At 54.4% G+C, this 18,947-nt stretch overlaps 1 protein-coding gene and 1 long non-coding RNA gene across 7 annotated transcripts; one reads left to right on the forward strand and one right to left on the reverse strand.

Moving 5' to 3' along the window:
• Nucleotides 1-188: 188 nt before the first annotated feature.
• Nucleotides 189-13,143, reverse strand: ADAR (adenosine deaminase RNA specific). Of its 6 annotated transcripts, none has more exons than XM_080570319.1 (15): nucleotides 12,815-13,143; nucleotides 9,386-10,927; nucleotides 7,978-8,164; nucleotides 7,751-7,908; nucleotides 7,196-7,337; nucleotides 6,797-7,014; nucleotides 6,392-6,548; nucleotides 5,208-5,406; nucleotides 4,473-4,566; nucleotides 2,928-3,056; nucleotides 2,690-2,823; nucleotides 2,349-2,531; nucleotides 1,743-1,855; nucleotides 1,213-1,340; nucleotides 189-932 (listed from the first exon to the last, which is right to left on the reverse strand). In XM_080570319.1, exons 1-15 carry the CDS (start codon nucleotides 12,964-12,966, stop codon nucleotides 692-694), a joined length of 3,777 nt encoding a protein of 1,258 aa, XP_080426445.1. In that variant the 5' UTR covers nucleotides 12,967-13,143; the 3' UTR covers nucleotides 189-691. The 6 variants fall into 6 exon arrangements, with proteins under 6 accessions (XP_080426445.1, XP_080426448.1, XP_080426447.1 ...); XM_080570322.1 differs by having other exon boundaries at nucleotides 5,208-5,379; nucleotides 9,386-10,924; nucleotides 12,815-13,139; XM_080570321.1 differs by having other exon boundaries at nucleotides 5,208-5,379; nucleotides 12,815-13,139.
• A 300-nt stretch (nucleotides 13,144-13,443) lies between these two features.
• On the forward strand, nucleotides 13,444-18,351 carry LOC308183844. Its single transcript, XR_013942512.1, has 2 exons — nucleotides 13,444-13,689; nucleotides 14,283-18,351. It is a non-coding gene; the product is annotated as an uncharacterized lncRNA (long non-coding RNA).
• Nucleotides 18,352-18,947: the final 596 nt, after the last annotated feature.

Raw genomic sequence — 18,947 nt, forward strand, 5'->3', positions numbered from 1 at the left:
GAGGGGGCACGCAGACCAGAAGGGGCCCCAGCCCCAAAACCTCTTGGTTAAACTCACACCTGCCAGAGTTTGTGCAGAAGATTCCTTTTCACATAGCCCCTTCCCCCCTCCAAAAAAGCCCTCAAGCTCTACCCAGGGATCCCCTTTTACAACCTGCAGCAATTCACACAGCCGTGGAACAGAACCAGTTAACAATACAGAAAATTTATTAAACAGGGAATGTTGTGCTGGCCGTCCTGCAGAGATCAGTTTGTGTCCCAGCCCAGACGGGCTGCCAGTCACCATCCAGAGAGAACAAGAGACATGAAACCAGCCAGCTTCCTCAAAAGAGAGAATTTGCCTCAAAAGCTGCCAGAGGGAGCTGCAGTGCACAGTGTAGTGCTCCAGGTTTGCAGTCCAAGAATTCCTCTGGTTTCTTGTGCCTTCTTTTAAAAAAGAGAAGATGTGAACATAAAAGCAAATAGAGACTGAGCCTGCCCCAGCTTAAAAAAAAATACAACAATTTTCATGCATGTTTTAAAAGAGAAAGGGCAGGATCTCAGAGTAACAGGAGCGAAGAGAAGGCAGCCAGGCCTACAGGGGAAACTGCTGCATACTACCGACTCCATTCCAAAAAGGTGGTGGCGAAGGATGGACGCATACACCCATGCTCCCACCTGCGCACTCAGCCACACACCCACAGGGAATCTCGTTATGCATCAAGGAAAGAGAAATTATCTTCCTCTTGGGGTTTGCGGATCCAACTGCCATAGCCCATCTCTTCCAGCACGCTGAAGAAGCACTGCTTAGTTTCTTGGTACGACGTGGCTGCCTCCTTAGCTTCTGAGTACACCAAGAGCTTCTGCAGGTCTTTGCAGTTGTTCTTGGCACATAACTGCTGGAACAGGGCAAACGTTTTCCTCTTCGACACACGAGACACCTCCAGCTTCGGTCTGAGAGAAAAAGGCAGCCATGAAAGACATGACAGGGAGAGAAGCAGGAGCAGGGGACACAGGGAACAACCTCACAATCGGATGCCTGCAAGATCTGGCTCAGTGAGACTGGTGTAGGGCCTGGGCTGGGCAGTGTTTGTTCTGCTTCAAGAACACTGGCTCGAATCGGTTCGAAATTCTTCTCCCCACACATGATACTGTAACTGCCCGGAGCATACTGGTTCTTCATGGCTGCCCCTCTCTCCCCAAACAGAAAATCAGCAGGAAATGCTCCTCTTACCCATCTACTTTCCCTTTTGTGCCATCCAAGACTTCAACTTCGCTTTCATCAGCAAGACACCAGTTCACCGAAGACTCCTTCGTCTTGCCCGTCTGCCTTGCAGAGTCGTATACGCTGACTCGCCCAACCTGCATTGTCAGAGGTAAAGGAGGGTTTCGTGAGGTGTTAAAATCCCAGCTACCCCGCTGCTGTTCCTTTTGGGAAGTGATCGCGCTAGGGCTGATCTCATCTGGGACAAGCAAAATCTGAGGCGTTTCTGTTCCCTGTAGAGAGGGGCTCAGCTTGTCCCACGTGCTAGGTTCTTACCAAGCTGAAGGCTACAGGGGCAACCCTTGGTCTCCTTTCTCCCAGTAACCCACAGACACTGGGGGAACAACGCGAAGAGGGCTGGTTTACTGGTCACTAGCCTCCTGACCCTGGCTGCAGGCACTCTGCCAGGTGACACCCCTGCAGGGGCCTCAGTGAGGTCCAAGCCCACGGGCAGAGGTGGAAGACAGGAGGGAAATAAAGAGGTGTCAGGGCCACAGTACCTCAGGGTGGTTGATGTGATACGGAGCCTGGAGCTTCTTCTGCAGCACGTCCCCATCTCGCACCATGCGGCAGCAGATTGCACGCGTCAAATGGCCCTGGCTGTACAAGTAACCTGTGAAGATAACACGTGAAGGCATTAGGAAACGGGAAACTGCACAGGTAGCAGACAAGGCAAACACTGAGAACCACAGCACTTCCCACAACCTACAGAGAGCTGGCAGCCACAGGGGTCAGCAAGAGTGACCTCCTCATTGCTACACGTCCCCTAGATGTGTAAGACGAAGATTTATAGACTGCAACATTTATCACCAGACACATCCAGGCAATTTTTGTCTCACCCTCCTAGATCACATGTGCCTTCTAAAAATCGAGAACCCTGGAGAAAAACTCACTCCACCTACTACATAAAATCCACAAACTCCCTTTATGCTTCAAAACAGAACAGCTCTGCCAAGAATGATGTTTCAGTCTGTTACTCCTACAGCCTCCACAAACGAGCTTTTCCACCCCTGTGGGACGGAGGTTATTTGTCAGTGCAGCCCATTTCTAAGCAGCAGGGCAGCACAGCTGTCCCCCAACCCAGAAAGAACCGGTGGGTCTCATACCAAGCGTAACAGAGCTGAGATAAACTGGCTCTATGAAGTGTGACAGCAACGCTCCTTGCAAACCGAGTACATTCCAGCGTAAGATTTTGTCACTGCAGGACATGGTGCGCAGCCTCTCCCCATGCTGGATCCCATCCCAAGTTGGCACAATGTCACTCGACTTCACAGGAATGGTACCTTCCCCTGCACAAGCAAAGAAGAAAGATTTTCTGTAGAGTCAGATATTCAATAAACCTCAAAACCCCATCAACAGCTGTACAGGAAGTTATCTTCTACACACAGGCACTGAACGATCTCTGAAGTCAGCCTGGCTCCGCCATGCAGGGAGCAAACACACTCACCGTTCTCCACCTTGGTCCGCAGCTTGCCTTGCTTGGGGTTCTCAAAGAGAGGCTGATGCTGGGCTTGCCCCACCACGCTTGCCTGATCGCTGCAGGATTTATCAAAGAGTGCCCCGTCCCCACAAGGCGCTGTGCTAGAAAAGAAATGCTCCCCAGGTTAGAACCACGTTGCAGAAAGCTGCCGAGGCCAGCGGTGCAGCAGCAACACAGGTCATTGCCTGTACAACCCCATACAGACCTGACATAGAGGTGAAAGGTGACATTGCTCTTTATTTTGAGTCTCTTCTTCCCCGCTGGCTCAAAAATGCTCTCTTTTGCAGAAGAAGGATTAGACGGGTCATACTTCATCAGCTCACTATAGAGAAACCTGAAAATAACAGCGGCATACCATCAAAAGGCTGCTTTGCTCCTCTAACAAGGAGTACCTCAGTCCAACCACTGCCACAAACTGAGGACGCTGCTCCTCATCCTGCCACACACGAGAGCAAAGACCAGGAGTCATGGCGGGGAATACCTGGAAGCCAACCTACAGCATTTGACACTCCAGACAAGGCATGAAATAAAGCAGATTTCTTGCAATGCAGAAGACATGTAGTAGAAAATAAGTATTCTGTCAGGTAAGCAGACGGAAGCACTGGAAGGGGAGGGAAAGGAGCCTGGCTGGCTCTGCTCTGTTGCTTGCGTGCATCTGATCCAAGCGTGAAGACGACTTCAAGGTTGGTAACCTAGCACCTTCAGTCAGCACCAAGTTCACATTAACAGTAAACGGCCCCAAAGGCAGCTGAACACAAGCAGAATTGTTAGCACAACCCCACGATCCATTTATAGCGACTGGGTCTTTTATGGCTGCTTCTGTCTGGGAACAGAGAAAAAACCTTGAGGTCTCCAACATGCTGTCAAGGACTAAAGAAAAACTGCGGCTTCACAGAGATTCCTCAAATAAAACCTGTGCAGGCACTTTGCAAGGAGAGGTGGAGCTCACCATTCTCATCTCTGACAGGCTTTGCTGTGCCAAAGCAGCCCAGCAGCCACGGCTGTCAAGATTAATAGCAGAGACAGACAGTAAGCAAGAGCGCAACGCTCTGATTTTACAGCTTGCTGGGGAGCAGCCCTCAACACCTTCCAGCGCTGAGGAAGACAGATCCTAACAGCAGCAGACAAAGGCTTTACAAAACCAGCTGGCTTCACGGTTCGTACCTGGAAGGGCAGACAACTATAAAAGGCTTGCCCAACTGCATCTCACTTCAGTTTAAGAAAAGAAAAAGCGCCATGCTGAATGTTTATACAAAGACGAGAACAATTGCACTGTTTGGTTTGGGGAAAGCCCCTCCCAACTAATGGAAAAGGATTTCCCACTTCTCAACACGAACATGTTTGACAAATTTTCCTGAAGCTTTCTACACCTGGGCCCAGAAAGGCTGCAGCAGGATCTGGCGGGCAGATTCCCCGGCACTCTGCCTCTGATAGAAAGCTGGGCTCAGACTGAGACCACGTTTTGTGTGCTGGCCAAGCAGCCTCTGCAGGATGCTTCATTTTAAGTACGTCCAAAGCGGCCCTTGGGCTCTTGGCAGGTTTCCAGTTTGGTACTAATTTGGGACCATTCAGGCATGGCCCTTTCTTATCAGAAATAATATCCCTCTGTTTAACAACACATGGGTAAACAGCGGCGTTAAAGGATCACAGCTACCTCCGAAGGAACCATCACGGCTACATCCCTTTAGGATGGGGTGAGCACCTTTTGGCAGGCACCTCTTCCTCTCCTTTGGGTTTCCCCTTGTCTCACCTCACAAAACCTCTTCGAGAAATGATTTCCGCATGACAGTCATTCACAGTCTCCCCCTTCAAGCTCAGTTCTTCTCCTTTCACACATCGATTACCTGAAAAAAAAAAAAAGAAGACACGTCACAAAGTCAACACACAGCTTCACAAAAGAAAACACGTCACAAAGTCAACACACAGCTTCACAGAAGAAGGGAGGGTTTTGAAGGTTTTATCTCACCTGAAGTTTTACTTCTCCGGGCTTCTGAGTAGCAGCACCCTGACTATTAGATCATTATCCTGATCCAGGCAGTTAGGAAAATAAGGGACAAAGTACACGCTACTTTAGGAATAGTGAAAGCTTAAATTGCCACAGTTTTAAGGCAGTGTCCCTTCAAAACCCTCTGCGCTTTTCAACCAACCACTCTGGGTGGAAGCATTGCAGCTAACTAGAAAGGGGACGAAGGTACACAAAGCTGTGAAAAACTGGGGGATCTTGTGCTATACAACGCAGGAATCCACGCTCTGATGGATGCGCACAGACTAGCACAGAGCAATGCAAGCAAAGATTAAGAGCAATACAGCTGAAGGCACAATCACTTTGTTCTCTCTCTCTAACTAAATCACTTGTGACACTACGCAAGCCCCGGCAGCATTTCTTGCCCTCTCTGAAGAAACCTACAGCAATTCCCTAGTCATAGCTGACAGGGAAGAGCAGGGGGTTCAGAGATCAGCTCATGCTGGAAGAAGCTGTCCATACCTGTTCCGATGCTGACCACAACTCCCAGGTCGTTGTTTCCCCTCCGCATGATGATGGCAGCCAGGATCTTCCGCCCAAGCAGGCTGTGCTGGATGCGAGCAGTGAGGGCATTGAAGCGCTGGTGGCTCAGCATGGCCAGCTGATCGTGGAGGGTACTGCCACTTACAGGGAGCTGGAACGGGGACGCAGACCAGGATTGCTAAGAGACCACAAACAGGTCAGTGAACAAAACAGCTCGAGCAGCAGCAGCTAGCCTGAAACACAGCTATCCAAGCAGAAGGCAGGAAGACAGAAAACACAGACCATAGGGAATGCAATTTTGGGCTGAGCACACGGAGAGTATCAAGGGGTGGGTGAGGTTCTTTTGGTTATTTCTGGGGAAATACTCTCCGATGCGCTGAGCTCCGCTTTAAGCGCATCATCAACAGACAGCGGCAAGCTGTCCTCCTGGCAGCGAGCTAAACGGGCTGAGGAGCGGCCTCCTGGGATTGCCGGGGGAACCCCACTGCAAAGGAACAAAACCAATCTTGCCCGTTCCCAGAGACTCAGCCAAGGAAATCTGTTACTGGTTTCGCAGGAATTCCTTCTCTGGCTGCCTGTTGGGAGACTGCACAGTCACCCCGTCTCAAACAGGCACTTGCCTCCTCTAGCACTGCTGACTGCCACATCGTCCCTGATGGATTTTCTATTTACAGACACAGCTGCTACACTCAGCTGTGCAGCTGGGAATGCAGCTTTTAAGACACCACAAAACTCAAGTGTGATTTAAAGAAGCACAGGTTTGGGACAGCCGTCCTGACACAAACAGGGCTTTGTTCTTATCTGATACACGACTTTCTGAGCTGACATAATTTTTAGTGTACTATGAAGGAATGCAGAATGGAATTATTTTAACCACAGAACAAAAATGAGCACGTTCCTGCTCCACCACAGGAGCATATTTCAGCAGCTTGTGGAAGTATCTGAGGATAATGTAGCCCTACAGCAGGCACCATCATGAGGGAAGAGAACGTCTATGCCCTGAGGAAACATCTAACCCATTTTAGGAGAGCATCAGCTTATCTACACCTTCAGAGAACAACGATCTCACAGTTGCTCTTGAAGGCATTTTTCTGCTGGACTGAACAGCACAGGACAGGCAGGGCTAGAAAAGCAGCTCCAGCCTTGGAGGAAGAGGATGTTACCTCTGTGATGTTGATTCCCTCCATGCGCTCAGCCTTCTCCGTTTCCCCGATCAGGACTCGGAGCGCTGCGTCAGCTGCCTCCTGCTTGCCCTGTTTTTTACTGTGTGCAGTTACAGCTGGGAACCAGCGGCCTCCAACCTTCGCCTGATAGACGAACCTGTAAAGACAGCAGTGCACTTCTGAGAACACCTCAGAGACCCCTGGATTTCAGTCTGCTTTTATATCTCAGTGTAGAAAAGAGCAGAGAGGAGGTAGCTTATCGTTGTCTGGACACGAGGTTTGGCGGAGGCAGCAGCACGGCCTGTTGCCACCTTTAACTGCATCAGGAACTTTGTCCTGAAGAACGGATAGAGAACACAACAGCAAAAACGCACAGTTTCCTCCCGGAGGGATGCAGCTACTTACTTTGGGTCGTGGGGAGGTCCTGACTGGTCAATGAGTTTGAACTCTGCAGCAAAGCCATTAGAGCGGGCGTACTCCAGCAGGCCGCTGACAGGGTTGACGTTCAGGTATTTGATGAGCTCCCCAACACCCTTCGCTTTTGCTGCCTTGGATTCATCCGGAGCGATGACCTGTGCTCCACAGCCGCGCGTGGACTGCTCACCCTGGGGCGTCACGACAGGCTAGAGCAGAGTTAGACAGGAGAAGGCTGTTAAATACAGAACAGCTGGTATTACTGCAGGACAAAGCAAACCTCTGCTAGAGCCAGAACATGACTTTGTGGGGTGAAATCCAATGGAATACAAAACATAGGGGAAATAGGACAAACAAAACACTTGGGTCTCATAAAGAAGCTCTTTGTACCTGTTCCGGTGAGACACGTGGCACAGGCTCTCCAGAAAGAATCTTCATGGCAACTTCTGCTGCCATTTGCTTTGCTCCCTTCTTGCTGTTTCCTACCACAGCAGGGAAAATTTGGTCACCCATTTTCACACAGTAGCTGAACCTGACAGGACATTATAGCATACGGAGAGTGTTAAGCATAGATGTTGCAGTCTGTTTATTATCCCCTTCTCCCAGTTCAAATTAAATCCTTCTGCGTTCTCTCTTATTTAAGTCTACCACGATGGCCTCAAACAGTTCAAAATGCCAGTCCGGCACTACCAGGTACAGTACAAGACTAGAAGCTGCTCCTGGTTTGGTAGAACAAACAGCACCCTTTTTCTCTGAGAAAAGGCATTACTTTTGGTCTCTTTCTGGAGGCAGATGTCTTGGAGAAGCCGTTCCCAGACTCCTGGGATAAGAGAAGCACTCAGCTAGGTCAGCGATGACCACGGGAACGTGGGTAGCATGCTGAACAGCAAGGATATTAAAGAAAGGGTTTCTATCCTCCCCAGAGCTGACAACGACATGCCATACCTAGGATCGTGAGGTGGGCCATCCTGAGAGAGCAGCTGGAATTCAATCGTGTTCCCTGATTTTTGTCCGTATTCCATTAATATGCTGATGGGGTGCTTCCCGGGAAGCATGTTCAGTTGAGCTGGCGCAGACGAGGACTCTGGCTCCGCATGCAAAGGCTACGGCAAGAAACCAATTTCAGACCAAGCACTGTTTGACCAGACTTACAAATAGAAGACAAGACTCACCAGTTCTGATTCAGAACTGTTGGATGGAAACGGCTCTTCACATTTAATTCCATCGGGCCTTCCGTTCTCTGCTTCTTGCATCAGGACCTTCATAGCATTAGCTGCTGCCTCCTGCTTAGCAAGCTTTTTGCTCCCTGCTTCTGCTGGTGGGAATCGGCGCCCGCTGATCACTGCCTGGAACTTAAATCTTTGAAAGAAAAAAAAAAAAACAAGCAAGGTAAACCAAGAGGCAAACCCACGGTATTCTCACAGCAAGCAGTTCCCCTCGGGATTCAAGTGAGAAGGAACAGCTAGCTGCCACGTGCAGAAAGGACAAAAATATCAGGGATGCCAAGAGCTCTGCATCTGGGCCTTGCTTCATAGCATTTCCAGAGCTGTTCACGAGACCTACAGCAGCTCTAGATTTCGTTCTGAAAGTAAAGGATGAATTGTCTCGTTCCACAGTTGCCAAGCCCGAGAAGTGCAACGGCTGTATGCAAATAACAGCTCAGTTACGTCTCCTGCACACGGAGGAAGCTTAAAAGCAGCCTGCAGTTCCATCTGCACCTGGTCATTCCGGGTCATCTGTCCCTCCGGTGTTTTCCCTGACTACCCAAAGTGCTCGTGAACCACGCAGTGCATTCACACCACCTCAGAGAGGTGCTGCCGCACGTAAACCCCTTGCCTTCCGTGTTTTTGTCTCCCTCCTCCTTGTGAGCGCTACACGGCTTTTCTCCTGGCCTCCAGCCCCGTGCAGAGGAAACCTGCTTCCAGAAAAAAGGGGTCAAGTGGGATCTGGAGATGGGTTGTGAGGCTGAATCCATTCAGATCACCCCTTACAAAAAAAGCCTGGGACTCTGTCTTTAGAAATTAGGCCAATTTTCCTGTCTAGCGAGTCTATTGACATACCCCAGCGTGGCACATACGTACTTTTCACCGTCTCACTGGTGCTCAGGAACAGCCACAATTTAGCAAGTGGAGGCAGGACTCCAGAAACTGACTCCACGAACCGTAGCGTCACGCCACGCTCTGCTCGCACGGCATCCACTCTGACCTGCTGCACCACAGGGATGTTCCGAGCGGGTTCACCTCATCTAACCCGAGATATCCACGCCCAAGGGCTTTGTTTGGGGCTCCCTTTATACCACTTCCACAGAGAGAACATCTCGACTGCCTTTGGATAAGTTAGAGGTACCCCCGAAATGCCAGTTTTACTCTCTGTGATCTGAAAGCGATGAAATCCAGGCTGCCTGGGGTTAAATTTTAGCGTTTTGTTGGTTTTTTTTAAGCTGCTACAAGGAATCAGCTAGGCTAATCAGTCCCAAATGAAGTAAACATTAATGAGCAGGCCCTTCAGGACAAGGCTGAGGTGAAGTTGGTTCAGGTTAGTTTAAACAAAGAGCTCAGGGAAGCTAGGAGATCTTCTTACCGTGGCTCGTGAGAGGGCCCGCTCTGCTCCAGCATTTCAAACTCACAGTGCTGGGAGGTGTACTGGGAATATTCGGTAAGGCCACTCACTGGGTTCTTCTCCTGACAAGCGATTAGTTTCTCGACAGGCGTACACGGGAAACCAGCGTCAAACTGGGCGGCGTAACTCGGGGAAGCCTGGGAGTTCATGATGGACTCCGACTCCTCAGGCTGCTTGTTGATAGTGTTCAGATTGTCTGGGATGTCATCCGAAGCCCACCTGCCATTTTCAGAGCTGTCGTAGGTACTGAAGCTAGAAAAGACGGGCTTGGTGTCCTCAGGCACGGCTGCTTCTGTGTCACTGTCACTGCTCTGACCAGTCTGTCCCAGAGGCTGCTGTCCGTTCTCTATACTCGATCCTGCCGCCGGCGAAGCTACAGCCACGGTCATCTCCCGGGGATCTGGAGGAACGGAGGAAGATGGCAAACTCGACCCAGGTGTGGGGTCTGCTCTTCTGGTCGCTGCGCTGCCCTTCAGCCGCATCTGCATCCGCTCGCGTTTCCTGTCCGTCAGGGACCACCGCGGAGGGTTCGAGTTTTCCTTGTGGACATCGCCCAGCTTCTCCAGAGCGCTGAGAAAGGCGTTAACGTCCTTGGCCTTCGAAAAGCCAATGTTTTTGGCAAGGTTGAGCGCCGTCGTTTCTGCCACTCTGAACAAGTAGTTGCAGATTTTGTCCTTTGTCTCAGCCATCGTGGGGCTGATGTCTCTCGAGCCGGCCGCGCTCCTCTCCCCTGTGCTCTCAGAAGCTGAGGCCGTGCTGCCCCCCCCGTGCTCCGGAGGGTTTCTTTCTCTCCCCGCGCTTGGGCTGGCAATCCTCCACAGTGGCGGGGTCTCTTCACCTTTGTGCAGTTTGCCTTCTTTGAGGAGCTTGTACAAAATACGATTGACTTCTTTCTTTCGAGTTTTAAGCTTCCGTGCAAGATCATAAACTGTACAAGTCTTCCCCACCCCAAGCTGCCTGAAGATATTCAGAATCTCCTGTTCATGGTTCTGCCCAGTAAGAGACAGTCGCTGGAAATTCAGACTTATGGTGTCAGAATCTCTCTCCTGGTTCTCCTGACTGTGGTACTGAGGAGGGTGACAATGCGATGAAGTTTCCACCCGCAGGCACTTGTTGGAGAACCTATAGCATCCCGCTCTGCTGCGCCTGGCTTGCCATCTCCCTGCAGGAGCCGGTGCCACAGCCTGCCAGCCTCCGGCGCGCGGTTCCTTGTACGATTGCAGCTCCTGAATTAAACAGACTTCGCTGCCCTGCCCTTCTAGGAACTGCTGTCGTGAAAAGGCGTCCGGGTTAGCTTCCTGTGGGGTATGGGGGCGGTGAAAGAAACCTGGATTAGTGCTGGAGTAGTTAGGTCTTGAACCGGTAAAATACGAGCCTTTGCCTCGAGTGGTGCCTCTGTTCATAGCGCACTGCTGGAGCGCGAGGGGGAACCGGGCTGCCTTCGCAGCGGTAGAAGAGAAGCCGTGGGTCGCTCGGCGTTCTCCAGTCCTGAACAGGAACCTGCTAGGAGGGGGAAAAACAGGACTTCAGAACCCAGTTACACAGTTACAGGCTCCCAGAAAGTCAGTCCGAACAGCCTCCCTGCTCCCGAGACACCCGAGGCATCCTCGCCTTGCCAAGCCTCCCTGCTTTCCACGGAGTTTAAATTATTCACGTAGGCACAAACGGCAAATTCTGTCTGCCCAGCACAAAAGCCAGCAGTTGGGAATCACAGGTGAAGCTACCCACGAGAAAACAGCTTAAAAAAAAGAGCGACCCTCTCTTCTTTTGGGGCTGAATTTCAAGCCGGCTGTGCAGAGGCTGGTTGCCTTTTGGCAACGCCTTCTGTCAAAGGCTCACCAGGCGCCTCCAGAACACAAGCAGCTTTCGCTTGGCTGCCCTCAGGGAGGCAAGAATCACAGCTCTGTTGTGCAGAGAAACAGCGGCACGAGGAGGTGAAGCAGCTGACACAGGACAGAACAGAGCTGCAATGGGCTCAGAGCAGTTTTTAGACTCGTGGCCTGAAGTCTGACACCCTAAATGTACTTTCCCTCCTGGATGTGACCTACAGAGGTAAAGCATCGCACTGCAAGAGGAGTAAAGTGATAACATACAGAGAAATCGGATAGGTGCGTGCTTTCTAACAGTATGAAAGGTATTTTGGGACCGCGGCCCCAATTTCACTCGCATCTCTGACAGCTGGGCCATCCCCCTGCGCTACAGGGCATAGGTCTAAGCTTTTTACACGCTTTTTAAAGAAAAGAAACCAAGCACAGGATAAAATCTAGCCCTTCCACCACGGCTGCTTGTGAACCGAGCAGATAAAAACATGCAACCGATACCCTCCTACCTCCTTCTCGGTGACACCCAAGTCACTTATCTTCACCTACGTGGCTAAGACTTTCCTTGGAAAACTAACTTCATGAAGAAAGTTCCCTTCCTTCGTAAAGAGGGCTTTGTGAGAGTTCTGCAGCCACGTGGTGCGAGCTTTGATGGGTGAAACACAGGAGCTGGCAGTTACACGGTGAAAAGGAGAGAAGGAGGTGGGCTGCGTGCGGGGTAATTCATTCCTAAAGTCACCTAAACGGCAGAGTAACAGCAAAATGCGCAGAACCAAGTACGGCCCAAGGTCGCCGAGAGCTTCACTCTTTAAACAGGGAGGTCAACAACCCCTGCCTGCACCCAGGCACCACCACATGGGCTTATTCCACCCCCCGGGAACAACACGGGCTCCACGGGAGGCGAGCCCTGCGCTGAAGGCAGGGCTGGCAGGAAGGCAGAGGGGGGTTAAAGGTTTATCCCCACGCTGAAGGCTCTTACCTCGCTCCTGTCCATAAGCTCCCGCACACGCCACTTACTCTGTCAGCAAGAGCAGCACACACGAGGCCCGACCGGGCAGAGCGCAGGCAGCACCGGGCCCCACCGGGCACCCCCGCAAGATGGCCGCGAGCTCCCTTTCGGTTTCGGTTCCCGCACCCTCCCCGCCCTGCCGGGGGCGGGCAGCGCCGAGGCTCGGCCCCGTGCCCGGGACGGCGGCGGGGAAAGGACGCGGGGGGGGGGGGGGCCGCAGGCAGGGCCCGGGGCTGGGCAGCGATCGGGGAGCGGCTCCCGGCGGGAGCCTCGGCCCGGCCGCCAGCACCGGGGCTCCCCCGGTTGTACCGGCGGCTGCGGGACCCCCGGCCCCTGACGGCCGCCGCTCCGCGGGGGGATTCCCCTTGGAACTCGGGACGGCTCCGTGTCCGCCGCGTGCGGCCTCCGGGACACCGGGAGGGGAATGGGGGGGGGGCGGGCCGGGGCCTCGGGGAGCCCCGGGCCGTACCGGGCAGCTCACGGGGCAGCACGGCCCAACTCCCCGAGCCCCCCCAGCCCCGGGACTCCCGGTGCCGAGCCCCTCCCCCCGCGCCCCCTTACCCCCTCCGCCGCCGTTGGCGCCGCGGCGGGCGCACGGTGATGACGCAGCCGAGCCCCGCCTGCACCTGCGCGGAGCGCCCCGAGGCCGCGCGGCCGCCATCTTGCTTCAGGGCACAGCGCTTCAGGGCCCGCTTTCGGGCAGGGCAACGCATCGCCGCGGCGTGGCCGGGGCCCGGGCACGACACCCGAGGGCTCGGCCGTGCCGCTCCGCCGGGGGGGTGGAGCGCTGCGGGGGTACCTCGCGGCGGGGGGCGGCGGCGGCGGCGGCGGCGGCTTCATCCCGGGGAGCCGCGGGAGCGGCCGCCTCAGGCCTGGGCCCGCACGTGCCCGGCACGGCGCATGCGCCACAGCCCCGCCGCTGGGTCGCGCATGCGCGCTGCGCACGGTCCGCGTGCCGTGGGGGCTTCGGGGCCGGGGGGGGGGGGGGCGACCCCGGGGGGGGGGACGAGCCCGGGGGGTGGCGAGCCCCACAGCCCCCCCTGCCCCCCCCGTCCCCAATGGCTCCCCGACCCCTGTGGGGCTCCTGCCCCCAAGGCCCCCCCAAATCCTGCAGCCCCCCCGCGCCCTCCCCCGGGCTCCCCCATCCCCAAATCAGCACCCCAAAGCCGCCCCCCCCCCCAGCCCCGCACCCCCCATCCGCCATCACGGGGACAGCCTCGGCCCCCACACGGCCTCCCCCTCACGGGCACCCGCCCCCCCATATCACACCCGGCACGGAGCAGCTCGTCCCCGTACGCGGCCGTGTGCCAGCCGCCGTCCGGCAGCGACGATGGTGCCCGTGGGGGGGGGGGGGGGGGGGAAGGCAGGAGCCCCCCGCCAGCAGGTTGCACATCTCGTCCCGGAGGCTGCGGGCACACCAGGCAGCGTGCGTGTGGGTGTGCACACTCGTGGGGGTGTGCCTGGGGGTGGGGGTGTACGCAGGGGGACAGCGGGCACCTCCGGGGCTGGCAGAGCGGGAGCCCCCGGTCGTGTGTCCGGGAGCCCCCAGGGAAGGGCTGGGGAGCGGCTTAGGGGGACACCCGCGAGCGTCTGCCCTCAAAGCGTCTGCCCACCAGGGATCTGAGTACCCGAGGACGTGGATGAGCTCCTCAGAGGACCCCAGCTTCTGCTAGGCCCAACGAGGTCGCTGCTCGGGGTGGGGATCACACACCCACGGGGCTGCTTCCCCGCGGCTTCACGAAGGCATTTAAATGAGCCTGGGAGTGCTGCAGGCACGCAAGAGCTGTGAGTCAGGCCCCAGAATTGTCAGGCTCAGCTATTGCTCATGTTTGGTGACGTTTTTGTGAAGCTCAGGTTCAGGGTTGTTTAGGTTCCTTTCCTTTCCTTTTTATTTTTATTTTTTATTTTTTTTTCAAATGATTCTGGGATTTTGTATTTTTTTTTTTTCTGGAAGATTTTGGGGTTTGTGGTCCCCAGGCTGATTTCTGAATTTTATTTTCATTTATTTATTTTTTTTTTTCTGTAACAGGAATACCCATTTTCTAAAAAAGGACCCCCTCAGTCAGCTGAAATTTTCACCTCTTGATTCCTAGGAGGATTTGGGAGTGCAGAAAACCCTGCCTGGGATGAGACTCACCCCAGACCTGCAGACACTGGGGTCAGGCGCTACCAGCCCAGAGAAGCAGCGTTTCTCACCCACTCATTAGAAGCGTGAATGACTGCAGCGTGCAGAGCACACAACCATCAAATCCTCAATCTGTTCCTTTTTTTTTTTTTCCTTTCCCTTTTAATTGCCTGTGATCGCTCTGAAGCTTTAACCCAGCCTCAGTGAATTTGATTCATTTTTGCAGCTCCTGAGGCACAGCAGAAGGGTTACCGAGCTGTGGTGTCGATGTGATATACCTTGTCCATGAAATAATCTATAGCGGGAGTTACGGAGCCATACATCCTCTTGAATTGCAGCGCCCCGAATGCGACAAATAGCCACTTAATCGATACGAGTTCATTCTCCGTTCTCCTCGTTTGTGGAAAATTGGGCAGCCTCCAAGCTCGTTTCCATAGGAACGTGATTTGAGACTGTGCGAGCCGAGCTGCCGGAGGCCCGGCGTTAGCACGGCGGCGTTATCTGCTTCGTGCTGGCAGGAGCTCCCGCGGCCTCCCCGTATCGCAGCCGCCTAACGCTGGGCTCCCGCTCGCTGGAAATGGGCCTGGGGACTTAATTTGTGCTGGAGATAAGGCGCCGATCACCGGATCACCGCTTTACGTGCTGCTGCAGCCGAGGCGGAGGCTGCTGCCTCCAGGCTGCTGCCTCCAGCCCTTGGCGGAGGCTGAGGAGGGCCCCTTCGCTCCCCCGGCAGCAGCATCCCACGCGAGAGCAGGGGCTGCCGGGGCTCGTCCTGCCCCACGCCCCGTGGGGGCTCCCCCAGGGCCCCGCAGGAGGCTTCCCGGAGCCGCCGTCCCCGCGCGATGGCAGCATTTGCTAAGGCACTAACGGGCTGGAGATGCCTCAGGTGTCTGCTTTGTTTCGCTTCCCTCTTCTGAAATGAAATGAGATGAAATAAATTGTAGCACAGCTCCCCCGCCCGACTCCCTGTTCAAATGCCAGCTCTTGGATACGGCTATTGTTCCGCCGAGCTTCATTTTAAAACTGCTTTATTAGACACTCTGAAATATCGCTTCCTCGCTGTTGAAGTCAGCCTGTTCCTACCAGGGAGATAAAAGCTGATGGCTCGATTGCGAAGGGGACATTTTGTTACTCTCCTAAATCAGATGACTGCATTGTTTAATTGAACGTGGCCCTGGGAGCGCTGCTGCGTTACCGGGCTTGCCGGTGCCTGCTCCCCTTCACCCCAGGGGCAAGCTCTGCTCTCGCGCTGCAGATCCGAGAGGTGCAGTTAGGTGCTGGCCTTCTCGCAGGAGCCCCCATCAAGCCCTCCAGGTTCCTCGCACAAGGAATCGTGCTGATTCAGCCCCTACGTTCTCCAAAACAGGCAGCGTTGCTTTTCACTCTCTGGGTGCAGATGCGAAGCTGGGAGCTGGCATGGAAAAAACTGCAGCTCCTGTGCCTTCAGTTCCCATGCAAAATATTTTTTTTTTCCCCAACAGATATATTTTTTTTTTTTGTAGCTAAAAACACACTGCAGGTAACTTGATGGGTCCATCCAGGAGTGTGTTTCTGGTGGTACGTTTTTTATACAAGTGTCTAGCAATTAATCAGCCTGAAGCATTACTCCTAGCTTGTTACAGCATCACAGGACAGCGCCGAGCTCTGCGTGGACCAGCTGGCGCTCTCCGTCAGACAGATGCACAGACACCTGCTCATCCGGAGGGAGGTTGCACTCACACCTCCAGCCCTCGGCCTCTTTTTTCTCAAACATGGGAAATTCTGCCCCATCCTGAGCCTGGGGCACCGGGGGAAGGTGCTGAATTGCCGTTCTTTGCTTTGCTTCAACCCCTCCGAGCCCGCTCCTGCTCCCACAGGGCTGTTTCCCAGCTGGCAAAGCAGCAGGCTTACGCGGAGCATCGTGCAAGCTTTTTCTTCCAAGGCTCCTTGCTGTTCAGCAAAGGCGTGAACCTGAGCTTTGATAAAGCCCCGGCAGCTGCCATGTCTGCTCTCCAGAGATGTCAGCAGCAATTACTCATCTCCAGAGCTCCCGGTGCGGAGGGGAAGGGGGGGACTCTGCCGCTTCTCCCGTCCACAAGCCGCTTGCTCTGCTCTGGGGACGGGACAGCACGCTCCTGCGGCCAACGTCCTCGGTCCCAAGCTGGGAAGCGCGGCGTGGGAAGGCAGGTGTGGATGGCACAGATGCGGCAGTGGAAGGAGCCGCGGCAGTGGAAGGAGCCGCAGCAGTAACTCCCAGCACAGCTGCAGCAGCGAGGAGCGCAGGTTTGTGCCGGCTCTTACAAAAGGCAGGGCGTTGCTTGGAAAACAGGCAGGAGACGGAGCGCGGCACCGCCGCCGGCTGATCCTTGCGTGGCTGGGGCTGCCACGTGAGCACAGCCTTCGCCTTTAGCTCTTGGATGATCACAGGCTTATCTGCCGTGGGTTCATGGCCATCGTCGTGTCCACTTGGCAACTTTACCCTGTGGTGTTCTTCTTCAGCCTCGCACCACGATTGCCAGGGGCTCCTTTGGCTCGGGGACAGGAAGACCCGCCGCTGCCACCGCGACCAAGCGCTCTCTGGCCTTTTGCTGCCTTCAGACACCAGTGTTGCTCCTTGGCATGGCTCATGCTGCTCCAGCCTGGTCATCTCCTCCTTATCAAGCTGTCGTCCCTCGGGTGGCGGCTGAAGCACCACAGGGGGACCCTGGGCTGCGGCCGCCCAGCACCTCTCGCAGAGATTTCTTGGAGGGGGATCAGCATGAAGGGGACCCCACGGCCACTGAGAATTGATGCAGCAGCTCCCAGAGAGTGATTCAGTGACATAAATGAACACTTCCAAATGCCAGATTCCGAGGAGCTCCCTAATATATGGCATTAATATTCTCTTCTGTAACCTTTACGTTGCCACCCAGTCCAGTTCCCTTTTGCCCTTTGCTACTCCCTTTTGTGTTTAATATTAAATCTGATTTGGCAGAGAGAGGGCTTTACTGTGCACTCAGACAAATCAAAGGGATTTCACAATCCCTCGGCTGGGAAAAGCATCAGCCCGAGGGCAGAACGCATCCCCTGGGGCTGCACCCCCAGACAGGGCTCCCCGCTCGCAGCTCCCCTGCTGCTCGTCACCACCCCGAGGGCAGGAAGCCAGGGGCGGCTTTTCATCCGCAGCGCTCGCTGCGCTTGCCTCAGGGCTCAGCCGAGCCGCCTCCCTGCTGACCCTGCCATTTTCTTCAAGGTCAGCGCTCTGCAAACTTCGGGAGCTGCCTGGGGAGGCAGCGAGACAGACAGCCCGCTGCTCTCAGCTCCTTTTTATTTATGGAGCTATTGAGCACAGAGAGACTGTTTAATGGATTGTCTCGCAAGGGAAAGCCTGGCGCAGCCGCGTCTCCAAAGGGCTTCCTTGCGTGTAGGACTTCTTTGTGCCTCCCACAGGATCCTATTACACCTTCTTCTTGGCTTTTTCTTTATTCGCTGTGAATTATTTTTTCACGCAGCACAACCCAGCTGACAGAGCCGAGAGCTGTAGATCAGTGACTCGCATAGATGGGTAGGCAGGAGGGCGGCTGGAGGGAATGATGGATGGCACGGAAGATAGTTGTTTGCAGATCTCAGGGACATGTACGGTGCTTTAATTGGTTGGTCTGCACAGATTTCCCCACAAACAGCATTTTTTAATCTAAAAGAAAGCAAGAAACTGGAACGTGTCTTGCTTCTTTCATGACTTCCCTGGAGGCAGCAGCAGCACATTAAGGAAAAAGAGAAGGAGGAGGAAAAAATAGTCAGAAGCACCAGGTGGCTGAATATCTTGTAGCCTAATTGATTCCTCTTTAATTAGTACAAAACCTGTTGCTCCCAACCAATGTTCAGTGCAAGCTTTGGAGCAAGCAGCATCCTCCCCGGCTCCACGCCAGCTTGGCGTGGCAGCGCGAGGCGAGGAGCAGCCGGGGAGCGGCGCAGAGCTGACGGTGCCACCTCGGCACCTGGGGACAGGGCTCACCTCCAAGGTCTGAGATGTTCTTCCAAGCAGCAAGAGCCAGAGGAGAAGAGAGGAGAGGAAGCCGTGTCAGCACAAGGCGTTGGAGGAGAGCGTGCGGGTAACGTGACACTTCACCGGGATTTCTGCCCCGGTGCCTGCCCTCGCCTGGAAACCGCCCGCCAGTTATCACCCCAAACACAATGGCATTTTTCGAATGGAAAAGAGCTTAATGCCATTAAACTGTTTGTCGTGGATACGATTTCAAGTGGCTTCATCCAAGTTCAAGTCTGCTTCTGGCTTGTACCTGGCCAGTGAAGACATCCCTAGAGCAGCGCGCTCCTGAGAGCCCAGTGCCAGGGCAGGGCAGGAGCCGACGCTCCTCCAGAGGCAGCCTTAAGGGCAGGCGTACGTAGCACACAGGAGCAGATATTTAGCTTCAGAATATCAGCTTGCTTTTTTATTAGTGGAAAGGATGATGTTCACTTTCAGTGAAGTTACTTCTCTGCTTTCTGCCTCCTGAATTCTGAAAGGACGTTCAGGGACTTGCCTGAACCAGGTTCTGTGCTCGCTGCTCCTAGGTCAGGTGGGAACTTTGTCAAGCAGGCTCAAACTCAGCC

The sequence above is a fragment of the Anser brachyrhynchus genome, assembly GCF_964034855.1.
Source record: "Anser brachyrhynchus genome assembly, chromosome: 28".
Classification (NCBI taxonomy): Eukaryota; Metazoa; Chordata; class Aves; order Anseriformes; family Anatidae; genus Anser; species Anser brachyrhynchus.

Bases quoted from the DNA above. Each gene is read 5' to 3' on its own strand.
- ADAR (XM_080570319.1), bottom strand. From the start codon at position 12,966: ATGCGTTGCCCTGCCCGAAAGCGGGCCCTGAAGCGCTGTGCCCTGAAG. The intron at 7,338-7,750 runs GTATGGCATGTC...ATGTCCTGTCAG, and splicing joins GGCCCACCTCACGATCCTAG to GTTCAGCTACTGTGTGAAAA. The intron at 1,856-2,348 runs GTATGAGACCCA...TTATCTTCACAG, and splicing joins TCTCAGCTCTGTTACGCTTG to GTTACTTGTACAGCCAGGGC.